Here is a 26,116-nt window from a genome sequence, read left to right as displayed (position 1 = left end):
TTCCTGAAGCACTTAATAGTTTCATAGAAATAATTCTCATGCTTATCAACTTCATTTTTTCTTTTTTAACCAGTTAATGCAACAGTTAAAGTTTTAAATCACAACAGGATCAGCTCACACTCATAAGACTGGGCAGATCTATGGATTTTAGTAAGCGCGGCCATTCTCTGGGCGGGAGCAGAAGGTCCGGGGTGTCCTAGAGTGACCCATTAGTTGTGAGTAATCAGTGTGCTGTCGGCTTCCGTCAGGTCACTCTACAGAGGTTAGGGGGATGTGGGCTAATCTATGGTTAAGTGAAGCTAGATTAAGATTAAGCTAGATCACTATTATAATACTAATAGTGATGGAACACCTCAAATCCAGAATTTACTGCGTGCTCCCTCTGTGCCAGGCTGGCTGCATTACAAACACCAGCTCGCAGTTCCTCCACATGTGAGCATTCCAGGCTTGCTTCTTTTTCCCCCTCTACTGACTGACATGGCTTCAGGGATGAAAACTGTCCAGGCTTCTTTCTCCAGCCTCATCACAATACAGACTCACCTGCAAGTAATCTACTAACATCCATGGCATCCTAGTCTCACCTGTCTCAACTTCAATAGCAAAGAGGTTTTAGCAGCTTAGAGTGGTGTTTCACTCTCTGAAGAGCATGACTGGTGACTAAAAGGGTGGTGGTTTCAGTGGCTGCCCGAGTACAGGAGGGACAGAAATGCGGTTGGGACAGAGGAGAGTGCAGGACCCTGAAAGCTCTGGTCCTGCCCTGGCTCCGCCTCCACTAGCTGTGGAGTTGGGACAAACTACCTAACAACTCGGTCTGCTCTTTATGAAATGAGCATCAATTTTCAAGCCCAGCTAGCCTGGCAGCGTGCAGCCGCCCAGAGCAGGCATATGATAAATGAATGAATAAATGAATGTGTGAATAGCCAGCAGGATGGCATAGGGTCAGATGAGACAGTGGATTTGAAAATGCTTGGGAAATAGCACAGAATTTCTCACAGGTGCAATGCTGGCATTATTACTCCCAGAATGTAATGTTTGTGCTCATGCAACTCCCCAGGAAACGAGATTCAGGAAACGTACTGAGCGGTCATGTTATCTTTCCATCCCTGTCTTGTTGAAGGACTTCAAAATACCTTGAAGACTGAAAGGGCACTTACCTCTAGCAATCTAACCAACTTTTATTTTCTTTGCTGAAATAATCCATCATTCTGACTGTCTCTGGTTTGAACACTCATCTATGTAATTCTACACAAATCCCCCACCATCTCATTTCTCATCGTGCAAGTCAGCAGCTAGTTGAATGTACCACTAGAGTAGGTCAAGGTTTTGAATGAGCTGGTAATATCCTTACCCTGTATTACGCCTCACTCCTGAACTGTCCTTGTTTACAAACAATCGTTCCTTGAAATCAGCTTTCTGCCTTTCAGAGGGTTTTACACGGTTGTGTGAACGGACCTGAGAGGGCAAGGCCCTGGGATGGCAAGTCAAAAGGACCCCATGTCAGCAAGGTGGGTGCTGCGGGCCCCCTTATCAGCATGGTTGCTGGGGTTTCCGCAGTTGGTACATGCCCGTAAGGGGTAGCCCTCTCCACTGAGAGCCAAGGAAACCCCAGGACGTTCTGATGTCAGGGGAGACCTTCTCCCTTGCTGGTGGCTGGTTAAGGGGGGAATGTGGAAAGGGAGGGATGGGGTGCATGAGGCTTGTCCAAGATGCCTTAAGAAGGCTCAAGGCTTTCATAGGTCCCATTAGTCCACAGACCTCTGGGAATACGAGCAAAGCCAGGCCCGTCACTTCCCTCTTCCCTACTCTCCGGAGCTGGCTTTCCGCCAGCTTTCCCCAGCAAGCTGCCTCTGGCATTTATTTTAGTTTTATTTTACTTTCAAAAAAAGATGGGGTTGGAGGCATGTGGAAGAAAGAGCTTTCCTTCCAAAAGAACCGGTGACAGTGAAAACAGTAACTTCCTGAGACAACTGGCAGAAGAAAGGGGACTCAGAGGTCAAAGTAGCCATCACCTCCTGCACAGACACTAGCGCCCCTTCCCATGGAATCTTCTGGGCCTGGCCTGGCCACTGCCCTGCGCTCAGCCTGAGGAGCCAGTGATCCCAGCCCGAGTTTGCCCTTATTCTACAGCACACTGAGGATTCTCCAGCGCATGGTAAACAAATGAAATCAGCAACATTGGCACTGATTTATGGGGAGACAGTGCCATGGTTGAAGGCATAGGCTTCAGAATCAGAGAGCTGAGTCATGGTTTCATCGCTGACTCGCTGTGTGGTCCTGGGCGAGGAACTTGCCCATAGGATTCCTGTGAGGAAGTGGGAAGGTAATACCTACACGAAGCACTTAGCCAGCACCTGGTAACTAATACCTATAATGTCATTGATAAAAATGCAACCTTCAGGATGTCAGAACAGGCTTAATGTGTCTCTGAACACAAGGGGATTGATAGACTTCTATGTGAAGGCTACCCAAAAGGATGATTTGAGAATTAGCATGACATGAGGGTTTTTATTAAATTAGAAAATCTGAAGAGTTTCTAACATTTAAAATGGGTTGGTTGGCTTAACATTAATATTTAACGTGACTTACCTGGAAGAATTTTCAGGTCACTTGAGAGAGTTAAAAATAGCATTTTAAGTCAACAGAAACAATGAATAAATGAAGTAAGTATCTCATCATGACCAGAAAGATGTTTATAGTTTGCTAAGTCCCTGCTTTGCATAGCAGGCCCCGTGGAATCCCTATTTCTCTGGCAGAGAGAACAAAATTCCCTTTAAGAACCCAATCCTTGACACAATTTACATTTTTTAAGCAAGTAATGCATACTTGTCTTCTCAAAGGCTTATTATGTTGTTTAAAATGTATAACGTATGAATATTAAATCACAAGAACTATAGCAAATAATATCACCCAATTGTCATGTAGATTTTCTTCCAAGGAAAAGAACTAAAAATATACACAAATCCACTCAAATTACCCAGGCTATATTGGGTTCTTTTGGAATTTTTTAAAAACTTATTTTATATTTAACCCATATGCTTCTCATGTGATTTTCCTTTTTATGGAAATGCAAGATCTGTTTCAGGCATTTGGAAGAAACTGGGTCTATGATGATATGGGAAGGGAAACAGTATTTAATAGTTCCATTCTGAATCATGCTTGAAAATTACTTAGAATGGCTGACAAATGAAACCCTTCCAAAATTAGAAGAGAAGGAAGGGAAGTAGGGCTAAACTAAAAGATATAGTGAACAAATTTTTCTCATATTTTGAAATAATGCATTGACCTTTAGCATCAATGAATGCTGAATTTTATTACCAAATAACTGAATTAAAAAATATTTTTAACTTATAGAATCTGTGAGCTAATACCTGCCCTTATGATACTTAGCTAAAAGTCAAACACAAGTTAGTGGATGGCATTGCAACAGGAGAGAGAAGAAAGTTAGAAACAGAGGACTGTCCTTTGCTCAGGGGGTGGGGAGGAAGGGGAAGAAAACTGAGGTAAGAGAACGTTTATCTGTCTTTCAGGATGGAAGTGGATGGTCAAGAATAGTCATTTCAGGACGGGGTGGGGCCCAGGGATGGGAGACCAAGGGTGGGGGATGTGGGAGTCAGGCATGTACCCTAATCCTCCAGTGCCCTTGGCTCCCAGGCATTAGCCTAGGTACGTCTATGCCACTTGGATGGACCAGCGCATCCTTTTTTCTGCCATCTCTGCCTCCTCTGCCCAGGACACCTAAGTCTGCCCAGGACAGCTAGCGGCCATCCTTCCATCCCCTACCTGGCCCCCTGCTCCCCTGAACAGACCGAAGAGGTAGGAGGCTGAGAGTGAGTTAGGGAACAAACAGGAAGGTATGGGCTCTTATTCCTTTAGTTATTCATGACTGGATGGATGGAGGAATGAATGAATGAATGAATGAGCTTATGAACATTTATTCATTTATACTGTGAATAAGCTGCCATGGGAGAGACTAGAAGATCGGGAGTAGTGAAGGTCACGGCAATTCCTACCAACTAACTGTTCGTGGCTGCCTGAAGATGGCTGTTGATAAAGGTGTGAGTGTGCTGGGTTCGGTGAGAAAGATGCCAAGACGAATTACGAGGGGCTGCTGAGGAAGGGGAGAGTGGCCACCCAGGCAGCCAACGTGCATCCCTGGTTTAGGAAGCAGCATTTGAGCTGGGACTTGAAGGTCAGGAGGAGCTGGGTGCTCTGGAAAAGGGGACCGTGCGGGGACAGGGTGGCCACACCTGGGGAGGCCTGTTACAGTGCAGAAGCCGGAAAGTGAGAGATTCCCACTAAAAATGGCTGAGGCTGGCGTTGGCCAGACTTAGGTGGGTGAGCAGGTGAAGAGGCTGCAGGTTAGGCGGGCTGGCCATGGAGGGCATTGCTTTCTCAAATTATTGATTCTTTTTGTGTTGTCCATTCCCTAGCACCAATCTCTACTTGTTTTCCAAGCTTTTCCAAGTCTCCGTGTCTCAGTGGACCCTCAATAAAGATTTGATAGAGAATCATGTAGCTGGTGCTCATGAAGAATCGTTGTGGGCCCTGGGAACAAACACCTCTCTCCAGTTCAGAAGTGTCTGAACCAATTAAGTGATCTCAGGAGCCAGAAGCAAGTCACAGGCCAACTAGTGATACATTAATCATAAGAAGTTGTTTCTTCACGTGACATCATTTTCTAGATACAGAATTCTCCAAACTCCAGGTGAAAGGGCTTAAAACCAAGGTAACCACCGTCATGTCATCAGGATAATTTAAGATGTAAATCAAGACATGGTTACGCAAAACAAAACCACAAGTATGTTTTCCCCTTTCATTGGTTTTTGCTGATAACCCTCCTTGTGCTTTAAGAGCTGTGACACTGCTAACACCGACTTAGCGTCGGGTATTATTTTTGAAAGATAGGCTTGTGGAGCTGTTTGAAGAACAATCATCCTCTTCAAAAGGAAGCTGGGTGCAAAGGAGATACTTTTCCCTACTTAGGTGGCGCCCAACCCTGTCATTTCTGCAGAAACCACTTGATTTGGTTGTAAGTTTTTTTCTTCTTAAATACTCACATATAAAAATCCAAAAGCCAATAAAAAGGTCACCTCCCTCAAGTCCTGAGAGCACAGTGGCTTTCAGGAGATCATGTAGAATTAACCCCACCCAAGCTCCATCCTCTTTCACACATTTTATAGAAGATAAACTATGACCAAAAAAAAGCAATAATGAGAAAGTGCTATTTTGACCAGGAATCAGAAGGCCTGTTTATGTAGAAGTAATTATGGAGAGACCTGCACAGCCTCAAAAATCAGCCTGGCAGCTGCCACTCCTCAAGCAAACATGAATTTGGCCCCTTGCTGGCAACTCTCTACGGGTGTTTCACACGGCTGAGCACCAGATCAAGACAGGAAAAGCAGTGTCAACTTTTTGCAGATTAATACCACTTAGTTGATGACATGCTTTTTTTTTTTTTTTTTCTTCTTCTTCTTTCCATGCCTAGATGTTTAGTGCTGGAGAAAAAAAAAGATAAAAAAAGCAGAGATGGGCACTGCTTTAACTCCTTATAGGAGAGCTCGGATCCGCCTTTTTGGTTTCCTGACACAACGAAAACATTGATCTCCTTCACTTTGGCCAGTGCTGTTCTTCCAAGAACTGCTGCTGCCTTTCACACAGCAGCAAACATCACCTTCCTGATGTTAGCAACTGAAAAACAGGTCTGTCCCCTGGCAGCGTCACAAGACGTGGCAGCTGCCAAACTGAGGTTCCGCCTCCCTCCTCCCCACACCCCCAAATACTCATGTTCTCTCTGTGTGTGCAACCAGTGGGAAGAAAATTAACCCGTAGAAAAGAAAGAGAACAATACAAACGAACCATAGAGCCAAACTTTTAGACACGGAAATTACTTAAAATCTTTGAAAAAATAAGTTGCGGTCTTCTGGAGGAAAAACACATCAGTTCTTTAGAAAATATCCCCAAGCCCACCTCCTCCTTTCAGTTGGACTGAGAACTGAGAGAGAATTTACACCTCAGTGAATCTGTGTAGTTGCGGCAAAACCACAGACCTTGGAGAACAGATTCAAATTCATTGTTCTACCCAATGAGGCAGGAGCCACCATTAGCATGGGGCAAAACAGTCTCCATTTAGGGCCCGACTGAGCTACCTCACGGTTATAAAACAATTCAAAGACCAGCTGCTAGACCCGGTGGCGGTCTAACTAAAGAGGCAGGAAAGAAAAAGAAAAAGCATCCCAGGATAAAGGTGGTCCCTGAACGGGCTTTGTGGTTTTAGAGTTTGGAAGGATTCTGTGAAGCCCCTTAAATAGTACATATGCATATATTCATTTTTCTGGAGAGAGGGTCTATAGCTTTCAGAAAATTCTCAGAGATCCCTGACCACCCCCTTCCCATAATACAGCAAATAATCCCCGGAACCAGAGAAAGCCCTCACCATCAGCAGAAAAGTTCCCTGTAACTACATAATAAAACACAGGATTGTTCTACCTTCACAGAAAAGTTATAATATTACAACTGGTGGGCTATTCACACTCAAGCAGTGGTGCAGCAATAAATCTCTATAATGATTTTAAATTGTAAAGCCATCCTCCTGGTTCCATAAATATATCCTATGCAGTGTTTATAAAAGGGGCTTCTCATAAAAAGCATCAAAGGACAGCCACTGCCTCATTAATTTGGCCCAGAATCAACAAGCTACACTCAATAAATATTAATTAATCAACGATTAACTAAACAATTTTGTTTCTTGTCCTGAAATTTATAAGAGCTTTTTTAGGGGGAAATTTGAGGCCTAGGTCGCTTTAAAGAAAAAACCCAAACCCGGAAATCTGAGGGAATGCCTTGCCTTCAGCCAGTCCTGTGGTCAATGTTGGCATTGTCTTCAGGGGTCAATGCGGGGATTTGAGGTCTAATCCCATTGTGAGAAGCCTGAATGCAAAAGGGCATGGGGCACGTATAAACCAAGAGAGAGAGCCCCAGGGGTACAATCCACAAACCCAACATGTGGACTGACTCAAAACCCAGCCTGTAAAGAGGCTTATCAGGAGGAAATGCTCGAGCTGAACTTTTCCCACGTTACTGTCCCTCTTTCCTGAACGGCACATGACACTTGTCCCCAGATACTGCACAGAGACCAGGCCTTTTTGCTCAGAAGGGAGAAAGCAGCAGAGTCACTTACCTGATGCAGGTGGCTGCTCACCGGAAGGGCCTCCAGAGCCAGGACCTCCCCTCGTGGAGCTGGGAAGCCGTGCTTCAGCCCCATCCGTGGGCCGGCCTCCCGCCTCTGCCCCATCAGCTGCTTCGGGAGGAAGGCCCATGCCATAGGCGCTCTGGGGCAAGGGTCCACTTTGGGGGCAACCCATCAGGGGTTCCCGGTCCTCCCCAGCAGGGCTCCTGCAGCCTGCACAGCCATCTGCAGAGTTGGCGCTGGCTGCCCAGTGGGGGCAATTGCCACCCTCCACTTCTCTTTGCAAGTACTTTTCGGAGGACATAGGAATCCAGTCAGTCCTGCACAGAGGCTCGGCGAAGTGGCAGCTTTCGGAATCCACCAAGCTCTCTGTCCCAGTGAAGCACTGGCTTAGACTGTCATTCTCTCCCACCTCCAGGGGTTCAGGGAAAGGCGGTGTGGATGTGCTTCCAGGCTGAGTGAAGAATAATATAGAGTCTGGGGTCCGGGGGGGCCTGTCCACGTATTCGTCTTCCGTGGGAATCTGCCTGAAGGGGTCCCCCTCAATCTCGCTGACCAGGGTGAGCATCCCGGCATCTTCTCCCAGCACACAGGGACCGCCACCTGCACACGCACCTCCACTGTCAGGACAGCACATATCTTCAGAAAACATCTTCTGTTCCAGAGTCAGCAGTAAGACACCCTCACAGATTTCACGCTGACTAGGGGCTTCCACACGAGTGCAGCTAAGATTGCTGCCTGAGGACTCCTGCTGATTCAAATTCAGAAGGCAGAGCATTAATCCAGCGATGTTAGAACATGGGTCTGCTAAATGTGGCTGAAAATGGTGCTTAGAGTAATTATTTCCACCATAACAAGTACAGATGGAATACTCACTATGTCGCTTTATTTGGGTTATTTAAGATTAGGGGGTGGGGAGAACCCTCAGATAGAGTACAACCAGAATCAGATGAATCTAACTGCATTTCCAATGGGATAGCATGTTTACACTGAAGCCAGGGGGAGAGCTGACCCAAATAACTTTAGAACACAGGATTTTGCCTATACCCTCAATCTAAATTTTTAAAAAACCCTGTAAACAAATATTGAACTCTGGTTAGTAGCTTTGCTTTTCGCTGTGGTATGGCTTAGGGATTCTGAAACTACTTTCTGTGTATTCTGGAACCGAGTAAATATACTGAGAATAATCGGAGCTGGGTTTCTTACTGCTGGAGAAGGGAAGATTCAAATACAGCAAAAGAAAGACTACAATAAATCCTGTAGTGTTGGGACCAGAATCGGAGAAATCAGTATGAGCTCAAGGTTTACAATTTGTATGTCTTTAGGGACTTCCCTGGTGGCACAGTGGTTAAGAATCCGCCTGCCAATGCAGTGGACACAGGTTTGAGCCCTGGTCCGGGAAGATCCCACATGCCACAGAGCAACTAAGCCCGTGCGCCACAACTACTGAGGTTGCAAGCCACAACTACTGACGGCCGCGTGCCTAGAGCCCGTGCTCCGCAACAAGAGAAGCCACCACAATGAGAAGCCTGAGCACCGCAACGAAGAGTAGCCCCCGCTCGCCGCAACTAGAGAAAGCTTGCATGCAGCAACGAAGACCCAACACAGCCAAAAATAAAAAAAAATAAATTTAAAAAATGTATATATCTTTATACCTAAGAACCTAGACCTAAAGGATATAATGGGATAATTAATGAAATTTTAAGATCAAATGTAAATTATTGATATATAATAGTATTGTACCACTACTAAATTTTTTGATTTTGATAAAGGTACTATGGTTATATAAGAGAATGTCCTGGTTCTTAAGAAATTCACATGAGTATTTAAGGGTAGAGGAACATGATGTCTGCCACACACTCTAAAATGGTTCAAGAGGGCTTCCCTGGTAGCACAGTGGTTAAGAATCCACCTGCCAATGCAGGGGACACAGGTTCGAGCCCTGGTCCGGGAAGATCCCACATGCCGGGGAGCAAGTAAGTCCATGCGCCACAGCTACTGAGACTGTGCTCTAGAGCCCGTGAGCAACAGCTACTGAAGCCCGCACGCCTAGAGCCCGTGCTCTGCAACAAGAGAATCCACCGCAATGAGAAGGCCATGCACCGCAACGAAGAGTAGCCCCCACTAGCCATAACTAGAGAAAGCCGTGCGCAGCAACAAAGACCCAACGCAGCCAAAAAATAAATAAATTAAATAAATAAACTTTAAAAAAATGGTTCAAGAGAAAAAATATACATATGCATATACAAACGTACAGATAGCAAATAATAAAGCAATGTGAAAATATAAACAATCGGTGGATCTGAGTATAGGGCAGGTGGAAGTTTTTTGTACTATCTCACTGCTTTCCTACAATTCTAAAGTTATACCAAAATTAAAAGCCACCAAAATAACTACAGAGTACAGGAATGTGACTGCTCTTCCCTCCTAGGAATCTGTCCTAGGCAATAGAGATTGGCACTAAAATAATAATATAAATAATACATGGGCAGAGAGATGACAGAAATGGAATGAAATACAAAGAAAACAGCATTTAGGATGAGCACTGACTTGGGCTTTGGGTTACTCTGTGGGGAATCAATCCTGGGATTTGAGGTTCCATCCTCTCAACGAAGTACCCATTCACAATTTGACTAATAATAGTTATATCAGCCAATTTTTTTTTTTTTTTTTTGGCCTCGTGCACTCGGCTTTGTGGGATCTTAGTTCCCCGACCAGGCATGGAACCCGGGCCCTGACAGTGAAAGCGCCGAGTCCTAACCACTGGACCATCAGGGAATTCCCCCAAATTGTTAACAGTACTTAAAGGAGGCACTTAAGACTTTTAAATTTACCTTATTTCCACTTAGGCGGCCGCAAGCTTCATTGACCCAGTGCCACAAATTAGCTAGAAAAACAAAGTAAGGATAAGCGCTTCATATTATTATTTCCTATTTCTAATTCAGTATTATTGACCACTATGTCAGATCAATATTGTCTTTAAACAAAATCGTCTGCAAATCTGAGAGTGAAACATTTAAAAGAAAATCAACCAATTTAAAGACTAAAGCCATCTTCCTCCTCCTATTAAACACAGAAATTTTTGATCTATGTAAAGCCAAACATGATGCCCTGATGTTCCATTGAATACCTTCAGGCACATCTGAGGGCTGTCAGAGCTGCTGTTTTGACTATAGACATTCTCATGCCCTTAGCAATTTTTCTTTGACTATTAGGGACCCTGTTAGGTATTGTAGGGGAACAAAGGTGACGTGGGTCTAGGGGACTTAGCACAAATATATGTATGATAAAAGTAAAGTGCATGCCAGAATGCTGTGTCAGGCCCCACTGAATTCCAGCGGGCCCCAAATCCTTTTCTCCTACACCCTGCTGCTTCTCAGAAGAAAGAAGAATATGTTCTGTGGCATGTACAAAGTATATCTTCCTTAACTTTTTAAAATAGAACTGATGAAACTTAAAAGGTCAAATCTATGAATTAAAAAAATCTATGAATGTATATAATACAAAGATAAAATTTTTTCCCACCTCCACTGAATATCTGATGTTGAATTCACTATAAAGACTAAAGCTAAGAGGTGGTCCATTTTCCACTGGATGATAATGACGTCATCATAATAGGTAATGATGCCTCTATGTGACCTTGCCTGGTCTATTTAACCTCTCTGAGCCTCAGTTTCCACATCATAAAACGGGGGAAATAATAATGCCTCCCTCTCAGTGCTGCTGTGGAGACTTAGGACACATAAAATATGGAGAGCAGTGTTGGCACATGATAAATATTTAATATGTCAGTGACGACTATCATCATCATTATTATTTGTGCTTATTTTCTATCACTTTAAAATTATATAAAAATAAAGATACTCCAAATAAAAGGAAAGTTGCAGCTCTTTCCTTTTAGGGATCAGGACTAGACAATTACAGATGATACTAAAAATAACATTTGTACACAGAGGTGGTAATTACTCATAACTACTATGATAATCTCTCTCCTGGTTGATTGCAAAAGCCCTCCTTACTGGTGGGTCTGCATCCACTCTTTCTGTACCCCCCAAATTTGTTTTAATTACTAAAATAGCCAAATACGAAAACCACAGGGTTGTTCTGCCTCCCTCTGCTCAGGATGGGAGCACATTTCTTAGCAGTTTCAAGTCACACTGGTTCTGACTTTCTGCTCCAGCTGCGCTAACCTTCCAATCCCCCCAACTTGCTCTGCTCCCTCTAATCATGCAATTCTCTTTGCATGGAATGCTTTTGATTCTCCTTAGCTCCCCTTGGGCTAGTTCATTGCAACTTGTCTTTCAGATCTCAGGTCCCCTGCCTCCGCCCTGGGAGGCCCTGGATGAACCTGAGGCTGGACAGACAACTCTGTCACCCCTGGAGCTCTTGCACCTCCCTTTCCACACTCAGCCTCATTCTATGGGCCAATCCCTGCCTTGCTCACAGAGAAGCTTCTTCCATGAGGGCACTGGCTCTGTTTGTGTTGCTCAGTATTGAGACCCCAGTGTCTGTTCAGTCCCTGGTGGCCAAAAAACATGTGTTGAATGAAGGGATGACGAGAAAGCTGACAGTCACACATCCCGACTCAGTGACAGGCAGGCCCATTGCCTTTGCCATTGGTAAGATATGGCCAAAAGAGATTATCACAGAGAAAAAACTAAAGAATAAAATACTGGGAGTCTGTTTATCTCATGAAAACATGGCTATATGAGTAAGCAATCCATCAGCATCTCTGAACATGCATTATTCAAATCCCCAGTTCCGATGCTGGGGAGGTGACGTTGCATTAAATAACAATATTCAATAATGATAGACTTTTTAAAAAGTTAATTCTAACTTTTCCTCTTCAAATACTCTCTGCTTAACACTGGCATCATCAGTCACCATCTTCCCTCTTTAATCTTTTGATTGCCCAGTGTTACATTAGGCAATGGAATGTTAATGGAAATACTAAGATATGCAGGATTTCATGAAGTCTATGGATGTGACTGTGAGAGAACTGATGGAATCACAGCAAAGCAGAGGTGGACAAAACAAGTGAGCAACTGAAAATGGGAAAGGATGGTGAGACCACAGGTGCTTCAAAAGACAATGATGTGCACTAGGTTTAGGAAATGTAGTGGAGCCTTGAACAGTTTCTTAAAAATTATACTTTGTAGCTTTGTAGTAAAAAGTCAAACAGGATGTGATGTTAAAAGACACTATCAAACAATTTTTTTTTTGTGGAAAAACTATTCCCAATAAACAAGACGACACTTGATTATTCATTCTAAGAATGAGCACCTGCATTTTACTGAATATAAGACCACTTATTTTCAGAATTTTAAATTCACCTATCAGGGTAACACCCCAGTCAAAACTTCCCATCTGTCATTTACCTAAACATTTTGTCTCTGTTTTAATTAAGTAATTAATTAAATTTAAGTAATTAAAAATGTTTGTGTTCTAGGATAAATGCAACCTCTGTATATCTGACACTATATAATCTATACAACAGTCATTGGTTTCCTGCACCTAGAATATTTTTGTTTGCATATACATAAACAGGCACAATGGATTTTTGTTCGTTTGTTTGTTTTGCCAGAGAACAATGAATTAGGTATAAAGCGTGTGTCACCTTAGTTTAAACAGATCACCAGAGGCAGTCGGAGGGCAATATACGCCTCTTCAAAGCATACACCTAGAAATGTATCTATTGGCTTTAAGATTCATTTTCAAAACCCACCATAGACACAATACCTGTTAGTGCTTTCCCTTTTTTCCTATAGTAAACACCAAAGATGACAGCAGCAACTAATGCCACAGATATGAAGAGAAGCAGAATAATTAAACTGGGCAAGTAAATCTGTGGTTCTGTGTTGGAAAAAAATGAGAAAAATGGCATTAAAGACTGTTTATTTTTACTTTCTCCATTTAAAAACATAACCCTGGGCTTCCCTGGTGGCACAGTGGTTGAGAGTCTGCCTGCCGATGCAGGGGATGCTGGTTCGTGCCCCGGTCCGGGAAGATCCCACATGCCGCGGAGCGGCTGGACCCGTGAGCTATGGCCGCTGAGCCTGCGCGTCCGAAGCCTGTGCTCCCCAACGGGAGAGGCCACAACAGTGAGAGAGCCGCATAACCACCCCCCCACAAAAAAACAACAACCTTCCCAAAAAAACCCATAACCCTTTCAATCAAACCCCAGAATCAAGGGTGTTGGTGTGAAATAAGAACAATAGGAAGGTCCCTGGCCCTGACTGCATGTTTGTCAGGAAGAGCTCCCGTTCAGAAGGGTGAAATCGACAATGCAGCCTGGTCCTGCCGGCTGCCATAGCTCTCTCTGAGGTGCCAGCCCAGGACCATATTTAAATGCTTCTACTTTAGAACAACTCTAATAGGGATGTGCACACCATCCATCATTTTTGTTTACCTACAGAACACTTCACTCTGTCTAGGTGGATGGGCCCTGGAGGCAAAAGGACGCCCCTTATCAAATCTCTTTCCAAATAACAACATGGCACCAGGGTTTTGCTGGTCATGAGAACAGAACCACAGCCATCCTGCAAAGTGTTTCAGGTACTTCATCTACAACACAGTGTGGCCTCAACCATTTTTTTTCATCCCCCCTTGATCACTTAAATGCTAGTACCTTTATATTATAAGCTCTTGGTTTACATGACCTGGTTTCCAGACTCTTGCTTTTCCTCTCCTTCTTTTTTTTTTTTTGGCTGCATTGCTGCTGCACGCGGGCTTTCTCTAGTTGCGGCGAGCGGGGGCTGTTCTTTGTTGCGGTGCGTGGGTTTCTCGCTGCCGTGGCTTCTCTTGTTGCAGAGCTTGGGCTCTAGGTGCACAGGCTTCAGTAGTTGTGGCACACGGGCTCAGTAGCTGTGGCTCACAGGCTCTAGAGTGCAGGCTCAGTAGTTGTGGCGCACGGGCTTAGTTGCTCCGTGGCATGTGGGATCTTCCCGGACCAGGCTTGAACCCGTGTCCCCTGCATTGGCAGGAGGATTCTCAACCATTGCACCACCAGGGAAGTCCTCTCCTTCTGTTTTTTTTAAGACAGTTTTTTATTCCCTCAGTTATTCTGAATGTCCTCTTAATGGTCTTTTTAAAATGCTGCTCTGACTGTGCAATTCCTTATCCAGAACGCTTTGACGTTCTCCCGTTTGCCAAAATGTCAAAGCTAAGGCCTTGATTTTCTTAGTCAATGTTCATCAACCCCATCGCTCTGTGGCCTAGGTTCTCTTGCCTCATTAGAAAGGTTTTCTTGCCACTTATGCCTCCTCCTGTGCTGTGATACCTGGACCCACCTTCACAGCATCTCGCTCACCTGGGTAAGCAGCTTCCGCCATTAACTGTCAACTTTCTGTCAATCATTGAAAACTGTACTTGAGATTGATTTGATCCACAGGATGTTCCAGAAATAATGATAACTATCTTCTAACAAGTTGTTAACTCTGGCTGGTGACCAAAATCTCCCATAGGTACCCTACTGTGACCACTGTGACCCCCACCATCCTATCACATTTGGGCATTTTAATTTATGTTTGCACCTCAGTTTTCTTTCTTGTTTTGGCATATACGAATAAATTACTAGTTATCCATTCCTTTTTTGGGCACATACGAATAAATTACTAGTTATCCATTCCACAGTAGAAAATTATCAAATAAACAACATATCTGGAATTAAAATACTAATAAAAATGAAATACTGAGCTGACCATGGATAGGACGAGATGAAAAGGGAGAAATGGACGCCTCTGGATATAGTATGTAATTCCGGAGAAATCTAGAAGAGCTGACTAGACTGGGGCACATCTACCCAACCAACCTGCTCTATTCAACATACCATTTGGTGGTTTTGTAGGTGGAAGAGAACTACAAACCACATCTGATTTGTCGGTCCCGTGAAGTGCTTCTGTCTCTCCAAGAATGGTACAGCTGTGAGGAGAAAGGTAGGTAAGGTGCTTTGGTTTTATATTCTTATTAAAACTACAAAAGGTCCTATCCCTTTAGATTGCAAGCTCATTCAGGAGAGGAACCAGGTCTTTGTGGATGTTTGAATTGCCAGTGTCTAGCCACACATCATTAAGGTGGACAAAGCCAACAGTAACTACTGCCAGTGTTCTCTAAGAACCACTCTGAGAGCATGGTCCAAAAGAGAAAAGACTGGTGGCTTCAGTAAAGAAGATTCCAAATTCAATTACCATGGCTAAGTGATAAACTTTGGATGAATACCCTTTCGAAGTTGAAAACACAGAAAATCTTTTCAAAATAAAACTTGGATAAGTGGATCAGAAAATAAATATTTTACGAGAATTCATTTATTGGGAACTAAAAGAATCATGACATTGATTATGAGTATTCAACAACAAGCATGCCATGAAAGGACTCAGCAATTTCACTCTGGATATACTCACATAAGTGTGAGATAGTATACAGAAAAGATGATTCATTGCAAACTTAGTTACTACTCCAAAAGACTGCAAACCACTTAAATGACTGTCAATAGAGAGCTTATTAAATAAACTATGGTACATCTCTATGATGACATACTATGTAGCTATAAAAAGCCACAAAGATCTAAGTGAACTAATATGGAATGAGCTTCCTTCAGGATATATTATGCGGGAAAAAAAAAACCCAAGTGTGTAAACATTTATTTAAACAGGAGGCTTCTATTTGCACATACACCACACACACACACACACACACACACACACACACACATCTTTGTACAAGTAAACCAGTGATGCTGGGAAGCTGGGAAAAGTGGGACTGGTGAGTGATAATAAGCATCGTTAAGTAATTTGCAACTAAATAAGGTTAGAAAAAGGGAAAAAGCAGCTGCAACTATAAGTCAAAGCTTCAGTCAAACTGAATCTAACAAGCAGTACACAGCTCCTGTCACACATCAGGGAGAAGATTGGCTGCACTGGTTTATGGCCCTCAGGCCCAAGTGACAGACTTTTTCTGTTGTGAACCTGGCTTCCAGAGGAAGCCTCATCAAACGGAATCAGTCTGTTTTCAAAACAGACGAGACAGCAGAGGCTGAGTTGGGTTTAAAATCAACAAACCCTCTGGGCTCCTTCGTTGTCACTTACTTGGTCCAGGGTTTGCACTTTTCTGTGGAGGAAGAGGCATCGGAGAAGTAGCCTGCGAGGCAGGGCTCGCACACCGTGTCCTTGTTGAGCTGCACTGTCAAAAAGACCAACGGACAAAAGAACACAAGACAAACGAGGACACTTAGAGATCGGCCAGGAGGATGGTCCAGAGGACCAGAGATCAGAAGCGCCCCGCCTGTCTCTTGCCTCCCCATTCCTGCCCTCACCACCTGCGGCCGGTGGCTGAAGTCCTCACAGACTTCAGAGGGCCCGAGACCCCACAGCAGGTGACAGCACTGTGTCCAGAGGGGAACTGGCTCACTGTCAGGGCGCCAACGCCGGATCTGAATTAGATCTGGATTAGATCCAGCTCTCTGGTCCGGACCCTCTACCGGTCAAAGCCACCGTCCTGGTCACCGATCCTTTGTTTCCTGGCCAGGGAGCCTGCTATCTGTTTTGTTTTAATCAAGCACCTGTCTGTTCTCCCCTGTCTCCCCTTTGGGGCTCACACCAGGCTTTGGGTACAGAGAATGGCAGCCCATTGACTGCTTTTAAAGGAAACTTCTTGTCTTGACCTTTTCTGATCAATACTCTCACCAGTCTAAGTATCAGAGTGTTGACAAAACAAAACAAAGAGAAAAGAAAAAAATGAACCAACCTACACTATAGGTCTCTTTCCCCTAAACCAAGGGTTGGTGGTAACAGTTTTCTATAAAGAGCCATACAATAAATATCTTAGGCTCTGCAGGCCCTCCGGTCTCTGCAAACTACTTGTAGTGTGAAAGAAGTCACAGATAATGTGTTAAAAATAAATGGATGGGGCTGTGTCCCAATAACATCCTATTAACACAAACAAAAGTGGTGGGATGGATTTTGGACCCCTGCCTTAAGCCACAGCACTGAAAGCAGGAATTGATCCTGGTTAGTAAGCTGTCTTCACCTCTCTCATATTCCACATGAACTACATTATCAAAATAGGAAATGTCTCAGATTTCCTATGTCTATTGCCTTTACTGCAATTGACACATGATGACCCTTTGGTAATTCCAGTAAAGAAGGACACTGGCTACCATGTGATATCATAATAAGCAACTGGCTTGTGCCAAAACCAAAGATCACTCTTGAAATTAGTAGCACTTCTGTGGTTTATTTTCATGAATAAAACCCTAAAACAAGGAATTACATTTTCTTTGTCCAAAGTCAAGTGGGAAGTACATTCTTGATTTCTGCAATTGCCTCAATTAGGGTACCCACCCCTTACTCTAGCAATTTGACTTGCCTTGAAATGATATCAACAAAGGTGCATGTAACATCTAGTCACTCGTATTAATTCAAACAGCTTTTCAAAAGACAAACACCCTCTGGAAGAGTAACCCTTAAAAACAAAGCAGCTTCCTAAAGGGGCTGCAAGGCACGAAGAGCTTGAAGGGACACGACTTTCACGTCTCCTCTTTGTAACACTGACCTGCTGGGGGCATCCTGCACATTCTCCTTTCTCTTTTTTCCTTCCACAATCACACTCCCACGTTATAAAAGAAGGCACACTTCATACCTTCTCCAAATCCTACCACAGCTTCTGAGATGCCAAACAAAGCAACAAGTCAAAATACTGGTGATGGAAAAAAGCTCCTGCATTCAGAGCACCTCATTACAGCTTCTGTCTTTCCCTATCTATTAAGGGCAAGGGCGTGACAACAGATATGGGGTGTTTGGGATCAGGTTCAGTTGTTCTGAGTTCAAATATACTGCAAGGCAGGGGTAAAATTTTCAGTCATCCACGTCACCCCCTCTACCCTCCACCTATTGCTGAAGAATGCACCATTTCCAAAGAAGCAGAGCAGAGAGGACATTGACCAGAAAAAAAAAAAAAAAAAGCAGAAAGGGACCAGCACCTTTATTTAGTTATTTTTTTTACCAGCACCTTTTTTCATGCAGCTAACAAACTTTTGGAAAGGCTCGGGTCTTGCCTATATCTCAGAACCAGAATTCAGAAGGGAGCAGGCTGTCATAGGGAGATTTATTTTAGTAATTAAAAAATCGTCAGACTTCTTCCCACGAGAAAGCCTGTCTGGTTTAATTGAAGGACTGACTGTGTCAGACTCTGTGATGGACATTTTCCTCCATATGAAATGAAATGAATAATATTTTTAATTCTCCCAACCCTGTGTTTTACTTTTATAATTATAATATAGCAAAATATAATATATTCATCTTTTGGACCACCTGTGTATAATAATAACTGTAGTAACAACTCAGTCCAGAAGAAATGTTTTTACACTTAGAACCCTGAGTCACAAGAAATTTTTAAAAATTAGAATTTCAAATAGGTGCATTTTTTTTCATGTGAAAGAGTATGAAAAGGTGATTAGCATAAACGCCCTCCCCCAGCCTAAAAATACATTAGGATAAAACTCTGTGGGGAAGGTGAAATGGATACAAATCAAAGGAGAGAAAAGAACTATATAAAATTTCCAACAGGTAAAGACGATCAGTGCATTTTTAAATGGATGATGATGGCTATTCAGTTGCTATCCCATGTTTTGATTCCGCTGAATATTTTAGAAAGTGTAACTTACTGCTGTTCCAATTCCCTGGAAACTAAGTCCTTAAGCGACTCTTTCAATTTGTAATAAAAATGTTTAGCTGTCTATTTAAAATTTTGGCAGGAGGTGCACGGCTTTTCAAAATTCTCCTAAGAGGGTGCACATGTTTTAAAAAAGGTTTGGGGACCCCTGCATGATCCGGTTCCCCCCTTAGTGGGCATGGGAAGGTTCAAAAGGAGGAGCCTTGAGAAGAGCGCGTGGGCCGAGCTCTCACATTCCCCCGGAGGCGCACAACCTGCAGTCCGTTCCCAGGGAACCCTCAGCCTCCTCCAGCGCCCCCTGGTCCCGAAGAGTGTCATGACTCAGGGAAGCCGTCTGAGAGGCCGCTTTGGCCTGGGGGTACTTGCACGGCTTTGGGAGCGCCGCCAGACGCGGGACCCCGGCTCGTACCCGGGAGCCGGGCGCCGAAGCCGGGCGCGCACTCGGCGTTGCGGCGGCAGCAGCGGCAGTCCTCGCTCCAGTGGTACCCGGCGGTGCAGGCGCAGCGCCGCGGAGCCGTCCGGTTGCCGGGCTCCACGGCCACCAGGGCCTTGCCTGCGGGAGAGAAAGACAGGGCGGCGAGGCAGCGGGAGCAAGGGCGGATACGCACCTTCCACCTCGTGCCACTCGCTCTCCAGCACCACCAGCCCCAAACCACCCAGACCCCCCCGGACGCAGCGCACGGATGAATCACTCAGGACTCCGGGATTCAGGAACTCCCAAGTTCCCCCTCACACTTCCTGTGCTGGCAGTAAAACATCCCAGAAGGTTGTTTTTTTTTTTTTTTTTCTCTCGCTCTCTCAATAATTAAGAGTCTTGTGGTTTTTGAAAAGTCAGTTTTCATGTTGGTAGGAAGATTAAGGCCTGGGGAGTTTCTGATCATTGACTATTTTGACGAATGCAAAATAATCGACTTCACAGCTTCTTGAGTTTTAGTAAATTCAAATGTAATAAACATTCTTAACACCAATGCTAGATCAGACCTAAGAGAACTGGGTTTCTGGAGACTGGGGATTCATCTTGGGATCCCGCAGGACTGCAGGATTATTCAGAGTCCTGAAAACAGGCGTCACTGTGGGATTAGATACGGGCAAAGTAAGGAGGTTGGGCCTGGTGACAAACTTGGAAATTAATCTCTCCCCCAAAACTGAGGATAACACGTTAGTTGTCTCTTTTCTCACAACACATAGCAAAGCGCTCTTCTCTTCTCCTTATCTCAAACCTCCTGGCTCTTTCCAGTTTTTGTGGAACAGAGGTAAATGCTCACACACAGTCGCCCCTCATTATTCGCTGGTTCGTGTTGGCAATTTCGCCTACTAGTTAAAACTTAATCGTAACCCCCAAATCAGTAACTCCTGGTGCTTTTGCAGTTATCCTCCAACACATGCAGAACAGCGAAAATTCTGAGTCACCGGCTGGACGTGGATGTCCCCAGCCGAGGGCAAACGGGGTGACACTGCCTTCTAGATTTAGCTGTCACGCTGGAAATCAGAGTCCTTCTTGTGGTCTATTTAGTGTCCTATTTTTGGCATTTTTGTGTTTTTTATTGGTGAGTTCACTGTTTAAAATGGCCCCCAAGCATAGGGCTGAAGTGCTGTCGAGTGTTTCTAAGTCCAAGAAGGCCATGATGTGTCTCCTGGAGAAAGTCCATGCATTAGATAAACTTTGTTCAAGGCTGTTTATTGTGAGTTCATTGTTAATGAATCAAAATATTTCTTAAATAAGGTGTCTTTAAACAGAAACACATACAAAATGAGGTTATGTTCACCCACCCAGGAGTGGTGGTTCAGTATTTGCTAGCTCAGTGTTTGTGGTGACTTTATAGAACATAACTACCATGAATAACAAGAATTACCTGCACACACACATGCATACATGAAACAACACAATAACATTTATTTAAAACAGACTTCCTACTCCTCCTATACATCCCCATCTCACCTGGATTGTCCAAACAGCCCTTGTACTTTATATTTCTGAATACTTATCAGAGTTTGTTATGGACTGATGTTTGTGTCCTCTCAAAATTCATATGTTGAAATCCTAACCCCCCGCCACCGCAGTGTGATGATATTAGGAGGTGGGGGCTTTGGGAGGTGATTAGGTCATGAGGGTGGAGCCCCCATGAATGGGATTAGTGTCCTTATAATAAGAGACGGCACAAAGCTTGCTTCCGCTCTCTCTCCGTTCACCACCACGTGAGGACACAAGAAAGTGGCTGTCTTGAAACAAGGAATAGGGAACACACCAAGAGCCCCGCCATGCTGGCACCCTTATCCCAGACTTCCAGCCTACAGAACTGTTCTGTATATATATTTGTTGTTTAAGCCACTGAGTCTGTGGTATTCTGTTATAGCAGCCTGAACTGCCTAGGACAGAGTTCCAAGAGAAAACAAAGAAACCAGAAACCTGTTCCCTCCTTCACTGTCTCAAGTTCTAACGAGCAGGGAGGGAATGCTTCCTGTTCCCATTCTTTTCAGACCAGAGCTGGGTGAACCTGAGAAGTCTCCACTCCCTTCTGTGTCCACTCTCCAAGGCCCAGGTGAGCTCTGAAGCACCAAGACCAACTTGCATAAACATGGACATACTGTCTGGAACATACGAACAAGTGTCATTTTCCTTGGAAAATTTGAATTCCAGTATCCCACTCAAAAGTAAGTGCATGTGGACTTCCCTGGTGGCGCAGTGGTTAAGAATCTGCCTGCCAATGCAGGGGACACGGGTTCGAGCCCTGGTCCAGGAAGATCCCATGTGCTGGGGAGCAACTAAGTCCGTGCGCCACAACTACTGAACCTGTCCTCTAGAGCCCGTGCGCCACAACTACTGAACCTGTCCTCTAGAGCCCGTGAGCCACAACTACTGAAGCCCACGCGCCTAGAGCCCATGCTCCGCAACAAGAGAAGCCACCACAATGAGAAGCCCGCGAACCACAACGAAGAGTAGCCCCCGCTCGCCGCAGCTAGAGAAAGCTTGCATGAAGCAACGAAGACCCAACACAGCCAAAAATAAGTAAATTAAATAAATAAATTTATTTATATATATATATATATATATATATATATATATATATATATATATATAAGTAAGTGCATGTAAGCCTGTGTGGTTATGAACAATTTTGACATATTTTAAAATATCTTAATGCGCTAGGTTTGGGGCTTTAATCAATTTTGGCAGTAGACAGAGTGAATCTTTCTTTCCAAGAGACAGCAATGAGTCAAGCTCATTACTAAGCAGTGGGAAAGAAAAAAGACTTGATCAGATGCTTCTGCTCAATGGAGTTTCCATGTTACCTTCTCTGGACAAAGTCTGCCAGCTGTTTCTAACACTTTAGAAAAATTACAATGTTTAGAAAAATGCTTATTTCCTAGTTCTGTCTACTGAAAAAACAAACAAACAAACCTATATACAAGGATCAATCCAGTAGCAATGAGTGCTTTCCAGCACCCAGACTGAAGTTGCTGAATAAGATGTTCTGCTGAAAGCAATGAGAAATCCTTGGAGAAATGGCTGATTCCACCTTTAGGGCAGGAAATGTCCAAGGTGAGGCTGGGAGCAAGAGAGCTCAGAAGGACACCGGGGTCCACATCGAAAGACTTGGGGGCCACCTGGGAGAGGTGAGATAATCCAAGCACCAGTAAAACCAGTAACCGCAATAGATTAAAACACCTCAAAGACGTAAATGCATGAGTTCATAATATTCATACAATTCCTTTGGAGACAACTTGGTGATCAAGTCATTATTTTGAAAAGTGGTAAATAAAGTTACAAGCATTCATCCTGCCTTTCCTGTATCTACTGTACTTCAGGGTTAACAACCCGCTGATGAGGGAAGTTTCTCTTCAGAAAGCATTCCAGCCAATAAAGGAAGAAGGGATGATGAAATTAGAACATCACCTTTCTGCAGCCCCTAATGAAAATGGATCTAGGCCATGATCATCAACAGCTGCTAATATCACCCAAAAGAGAGAGAAGCAGCTACTCTGTGAGTACTGACATCACCACATTATGCTCACCTTTGAAGGAGTTTTGTCAAAAACAAAGCAGAAAAACCCAGATTCTGATCAGCCTTCTAGATCTAATAACCCCTTTACAGGAAATATCGGAGATATGAATATTCAGATATATATATATATATATATATCTGAATCACTTTGCTGTATAGCTGTATAGTTGAAACTAACACAACACTGTAAATCAACTATACTTCAATAAAAACAAAACAAAACTATTCCAGAACAGAAGTTCTACATGAGAATTTTAACACAATCCTTCTGGGATCCGAAGCACATCTTTCTGAGGGTCTGTGGTCAAAACTTCTTCCCATGGCCCCTAAAAGAGACAGTATTGCTGTATCTAAAAATATCATTTATCCACACAGCCCCCGACATGACTGACTCACCTGTATCACAAACTTTATGCAGCAAGCATTTATCTTCTTCATTCCAGGTGTCCAGGTATTCATCCGGGCCACAGGGCAGACAAACGCTTTCAGAGGTAGCAGTGCATTTGGAAGACAAGTACTTTCCTTAAATTAGAAGGGGAAACATGCACCAATCAAAAATACTTCCTCCCAAAAAAGCCAACAAATCAACAAAAATGCACCAATCTGGGAATTCCCTGGTGGTCCAGTGGTTAGGACTCGGTGCTTTCACTGCTGTGGGCCCAGGCTCAATCCCTGGTCAGGGAACTAAGATCCTGCAAGCCACGGAGTGTGGCCAAAAAACAAACAAACAAAAAAAACAAGCACGAATATACTGGACCCCTTACATGACCATGATCCCAGGACATCCCCCAAAGGTAGACTGATACATGAGATAAGACCACATCTCACAGCGACGGCTCCTCAGGCCTCCCGGCTGGCTCAGATAACCTCTCCTGGGTTTGCTGTGCCTGTGTTCACGGCAGTCTTTTAGGTCTTCTAAGTAAAAGATCACCCCTTCCACCGCAAACCTCTGCTGACTCAGGAAAAGAACTATGGTTTTCAAACTGGTGCCTATAGAACTTGAGGGGTTCCCTGGGGGCTAAGCAAGAGGAACTTCCTCTCACCTCTCCCCTCCCATCTTCAAAACCCCCTACTGTCAACGTGGGTAGTTAACTTCTTTTGTCCCAAGTATACTGTGGGCTCACGGTTAACTTAGTTTGATCAGAGAGTAATACACACACACACGCACGCATGAAAATCACTGGATCTTCATTTTACGAACCCAAAAAATATTTGTAGCGGAAATATCTAAAGGATCTTGTTATAAGGTAAGCTCGTTTTCCTCAAAGCTCTCCTCCTCTCCCCAGAACAGTGAGTGAGTGAGGACCCTCTGGACTTGGGGCTTCACTGAGGCCATAGAAACACTTGGTCACCTTCTGGCAGAACAACTTTGGGGAAGTGGTGACCAGTCCACCTTCTACCCCTCAGCAGGTATTGTGGGGAGGAGTTATAACAGGGTTTCGGCAATTTTTAGCAGTGATTCTAGGATAGATTACCACCCCCATCCTCCGCTAATTTCTGTGAAAATAATACTTTTTTTTTTTTTTTTTTGGCCACACGGCATGGCTTGCAGGATCTTAGTTCTCCCACTAGGAATCAAACCTGGGCCCTTGGCAGTGAAAGTGCTGAGTCCTAACCACTGGACCGCCAGGGGATTTCGCAAAATAATACTTTTAAGTAAGAGTTGTATCTCATATTTTGAGAGTTTGAATCACAAACTTCTAAAACAGAGTTTCAGAAACCATCTTGCCTTCTCAAGAAACAGCGTTTTGGAAAGCTGGTACTTAATTCATGTTCCAGCATGTACTTAATTCAAGTACCAGTTTCTGAAATTGCTCTTGATTTTTAGGTGATTTCATCTACTGAGAGAAAAGTTTTTGTCTTCAGAGTGACAAACACCACTACCTGTCACCGCCATAAAACGCCTACCCAATTTCTTTTTTTTGTCTGGCAGGATAGAAATGGTTCCTTAGATTAAAAAAAAGAACCCCACCCGCTTCTGGAGTACAATGACAGGAGGTTTGGAGGTACAAACCTGGTTCACATTTGTTACAGCATCGTCCAAGGCGCTCGTAATGCCTCTCGCTAGTACACGGAGAGGTGATCTGAAAAGTCACCTAAAGAGAAAGGAAGCATCAGGTAGAGGTTAGGCACAAGTTCTTTCTAGAGAAAACAGAAAGTGAATTACTGACTCACATTTCTGAAAAGTATAAGAAATCACCGTAAACAGTCCTGAAACAACTGCTCTGCATAATACCACCCCCCTCCCAAAAATGTCGCTTTCCCATTCTAGCCCATTTCTCCCTAACAATGTACAAAACCAATGATTCTGGCACCCAAATCCATTTAAGCATTTAAAACAATTTCGGTCATGCTCATGGTAATAGGCCGGATGAAAGGGAAATTTACAAATGGTACACAGGTTGAAAACCGCTTTACACAACCCACGTACGAAATTGGTCCCACTTCTGTGTCATCACATGGTGGACAGTTTGCTCAGTCCACTTTGGTCATAAGACTGTAGAAGGACAGAATGGGGCCCCTTAACATGTGTCTTATACCAGGGGAGGCCAACGGTGGTCTTACAAGCTAGCTCTGACTTTAAAAAGATGCTTAATACCGCTTACCTTTTAAAATTTTAAACATGCAGAGAATCTGAAAAAGTGGGACAGCAAGGGGTTACAGGAAGCCTTCTGGCTTACAGCCAGGAGCCCTGACCGACCGCCCGCTGGCTGAGGGATCCCCGACAAGCTGCTTCAGCTCTTTGAACCTTGTCTCCTTTCTGTATGATTCTAATACCAATACTAATTTCCAAGTCTGCTCATCTAAGCAGAACAAAACAAAAAGCCAAGTCCCCTACAATCACTCAGATTCTTATCAGTTTGCCACAGAAAAGCTCTTTTCTTTATCAGCTTTCTCAGTGTCAGAAAAAAAACCCACACATTCCTGTTGACAGGCAGGCAGTGGAGCGATGAACTGAAAGATGAAGTGGAAGCACTGGGCTCAGCTGCACAGACTTCACACTGTGTGTACCAAGGGTCCGGCTCCTGCTGGGTCCCACGGATCCAAAGTTACAACCTTGCCCTCAAGGGACTTCCGTACACCTGGGTGTGTGCTATGATGGAGCCAGGTGGGTCCCTCCCTCAGCTGAAGGCCAGGGGAGGTGTCCCAAGGAGTGTGACAAGTGAGCACAGGCTCACAGGATAAAAAAGAACTCAGCCAGATGAGGAAAAAGGAACTGGCCCGTGGAAGTGGAGGGCAGGGTAAGGAAGCCGTCTTT

The 26,116-nt window shown here is 44.0% G+C and overlaps 1 protein-coding gene across 3 annotated transcripts in view; it reads right to left on the bottom strand.

Annotated features, from left to right (window-relative positions):
- TNFRSF11A (TNF receptor superfamily member 11a) overlaps positions 1-26,116 on the bottom strand; it is a 62,354-nt gene that overhangs the window by 10,964 nt on the left and 25,274 nt on the right. For 2 of the 3 annotated variants that reach the window (XM_027118698.1, XM_027118695.1), the window contains exons 2-9: positions 24,872-24,953; positions 23,254-23,379; positions 19,263-19,406; positions 16,270-16,363; positions 15,015-15,106; positions 12,926-13,039; positions 10,021-10,073; positions 7,178-7,937 (exon numbers count right to left, since the gene is read on the bottom strand). In XM_027118698.1, the coding sequence (XP_026974499.1) occupies positions 7,178-7,937; positions 10,021-10,073; positions 12,926-13,039; positions 15,015-15,106; positions 16,270-16,363; positions 19,263-19,406; positions 23,254-23,379; positions 24,872-24,953 (1,465 nt within the window). The remainder of the gene's footprint in view (positions 1-7,177; positions 7,938-10,020; positions 10,074-12,925; positions 13,040-15,014; positions 15,107-16,269; positions 16,364-19,262; positions 19,407-23,253; positions 23,380-24,871; positions 24,954-26,116) is intronic. The other variant, XM_027118696.1, reaches the window with a different exon arrangement.

This window comes from Aethalodelphis obliquidens, unplaced genomic scaffold (genome assembly GCF_003676395.1).
Source record: "Aethalodelphis obliquidens isolate GAN/ISIS:26980383/991018 unplaced genomic scaffold, ASM367639v1 scaffold19, whole genome shotgun sequence".
Taxonomy (NCBI): Eukaryota; Metazoa; Chordata; class Mammalia; order Artiodactyla; family Delphinidae; genus Aethalodelphis; species Aethalodelphis obliquidens.
This window is presented reverse-complemented; position numbering and strand designations above follow the sequence as displayed.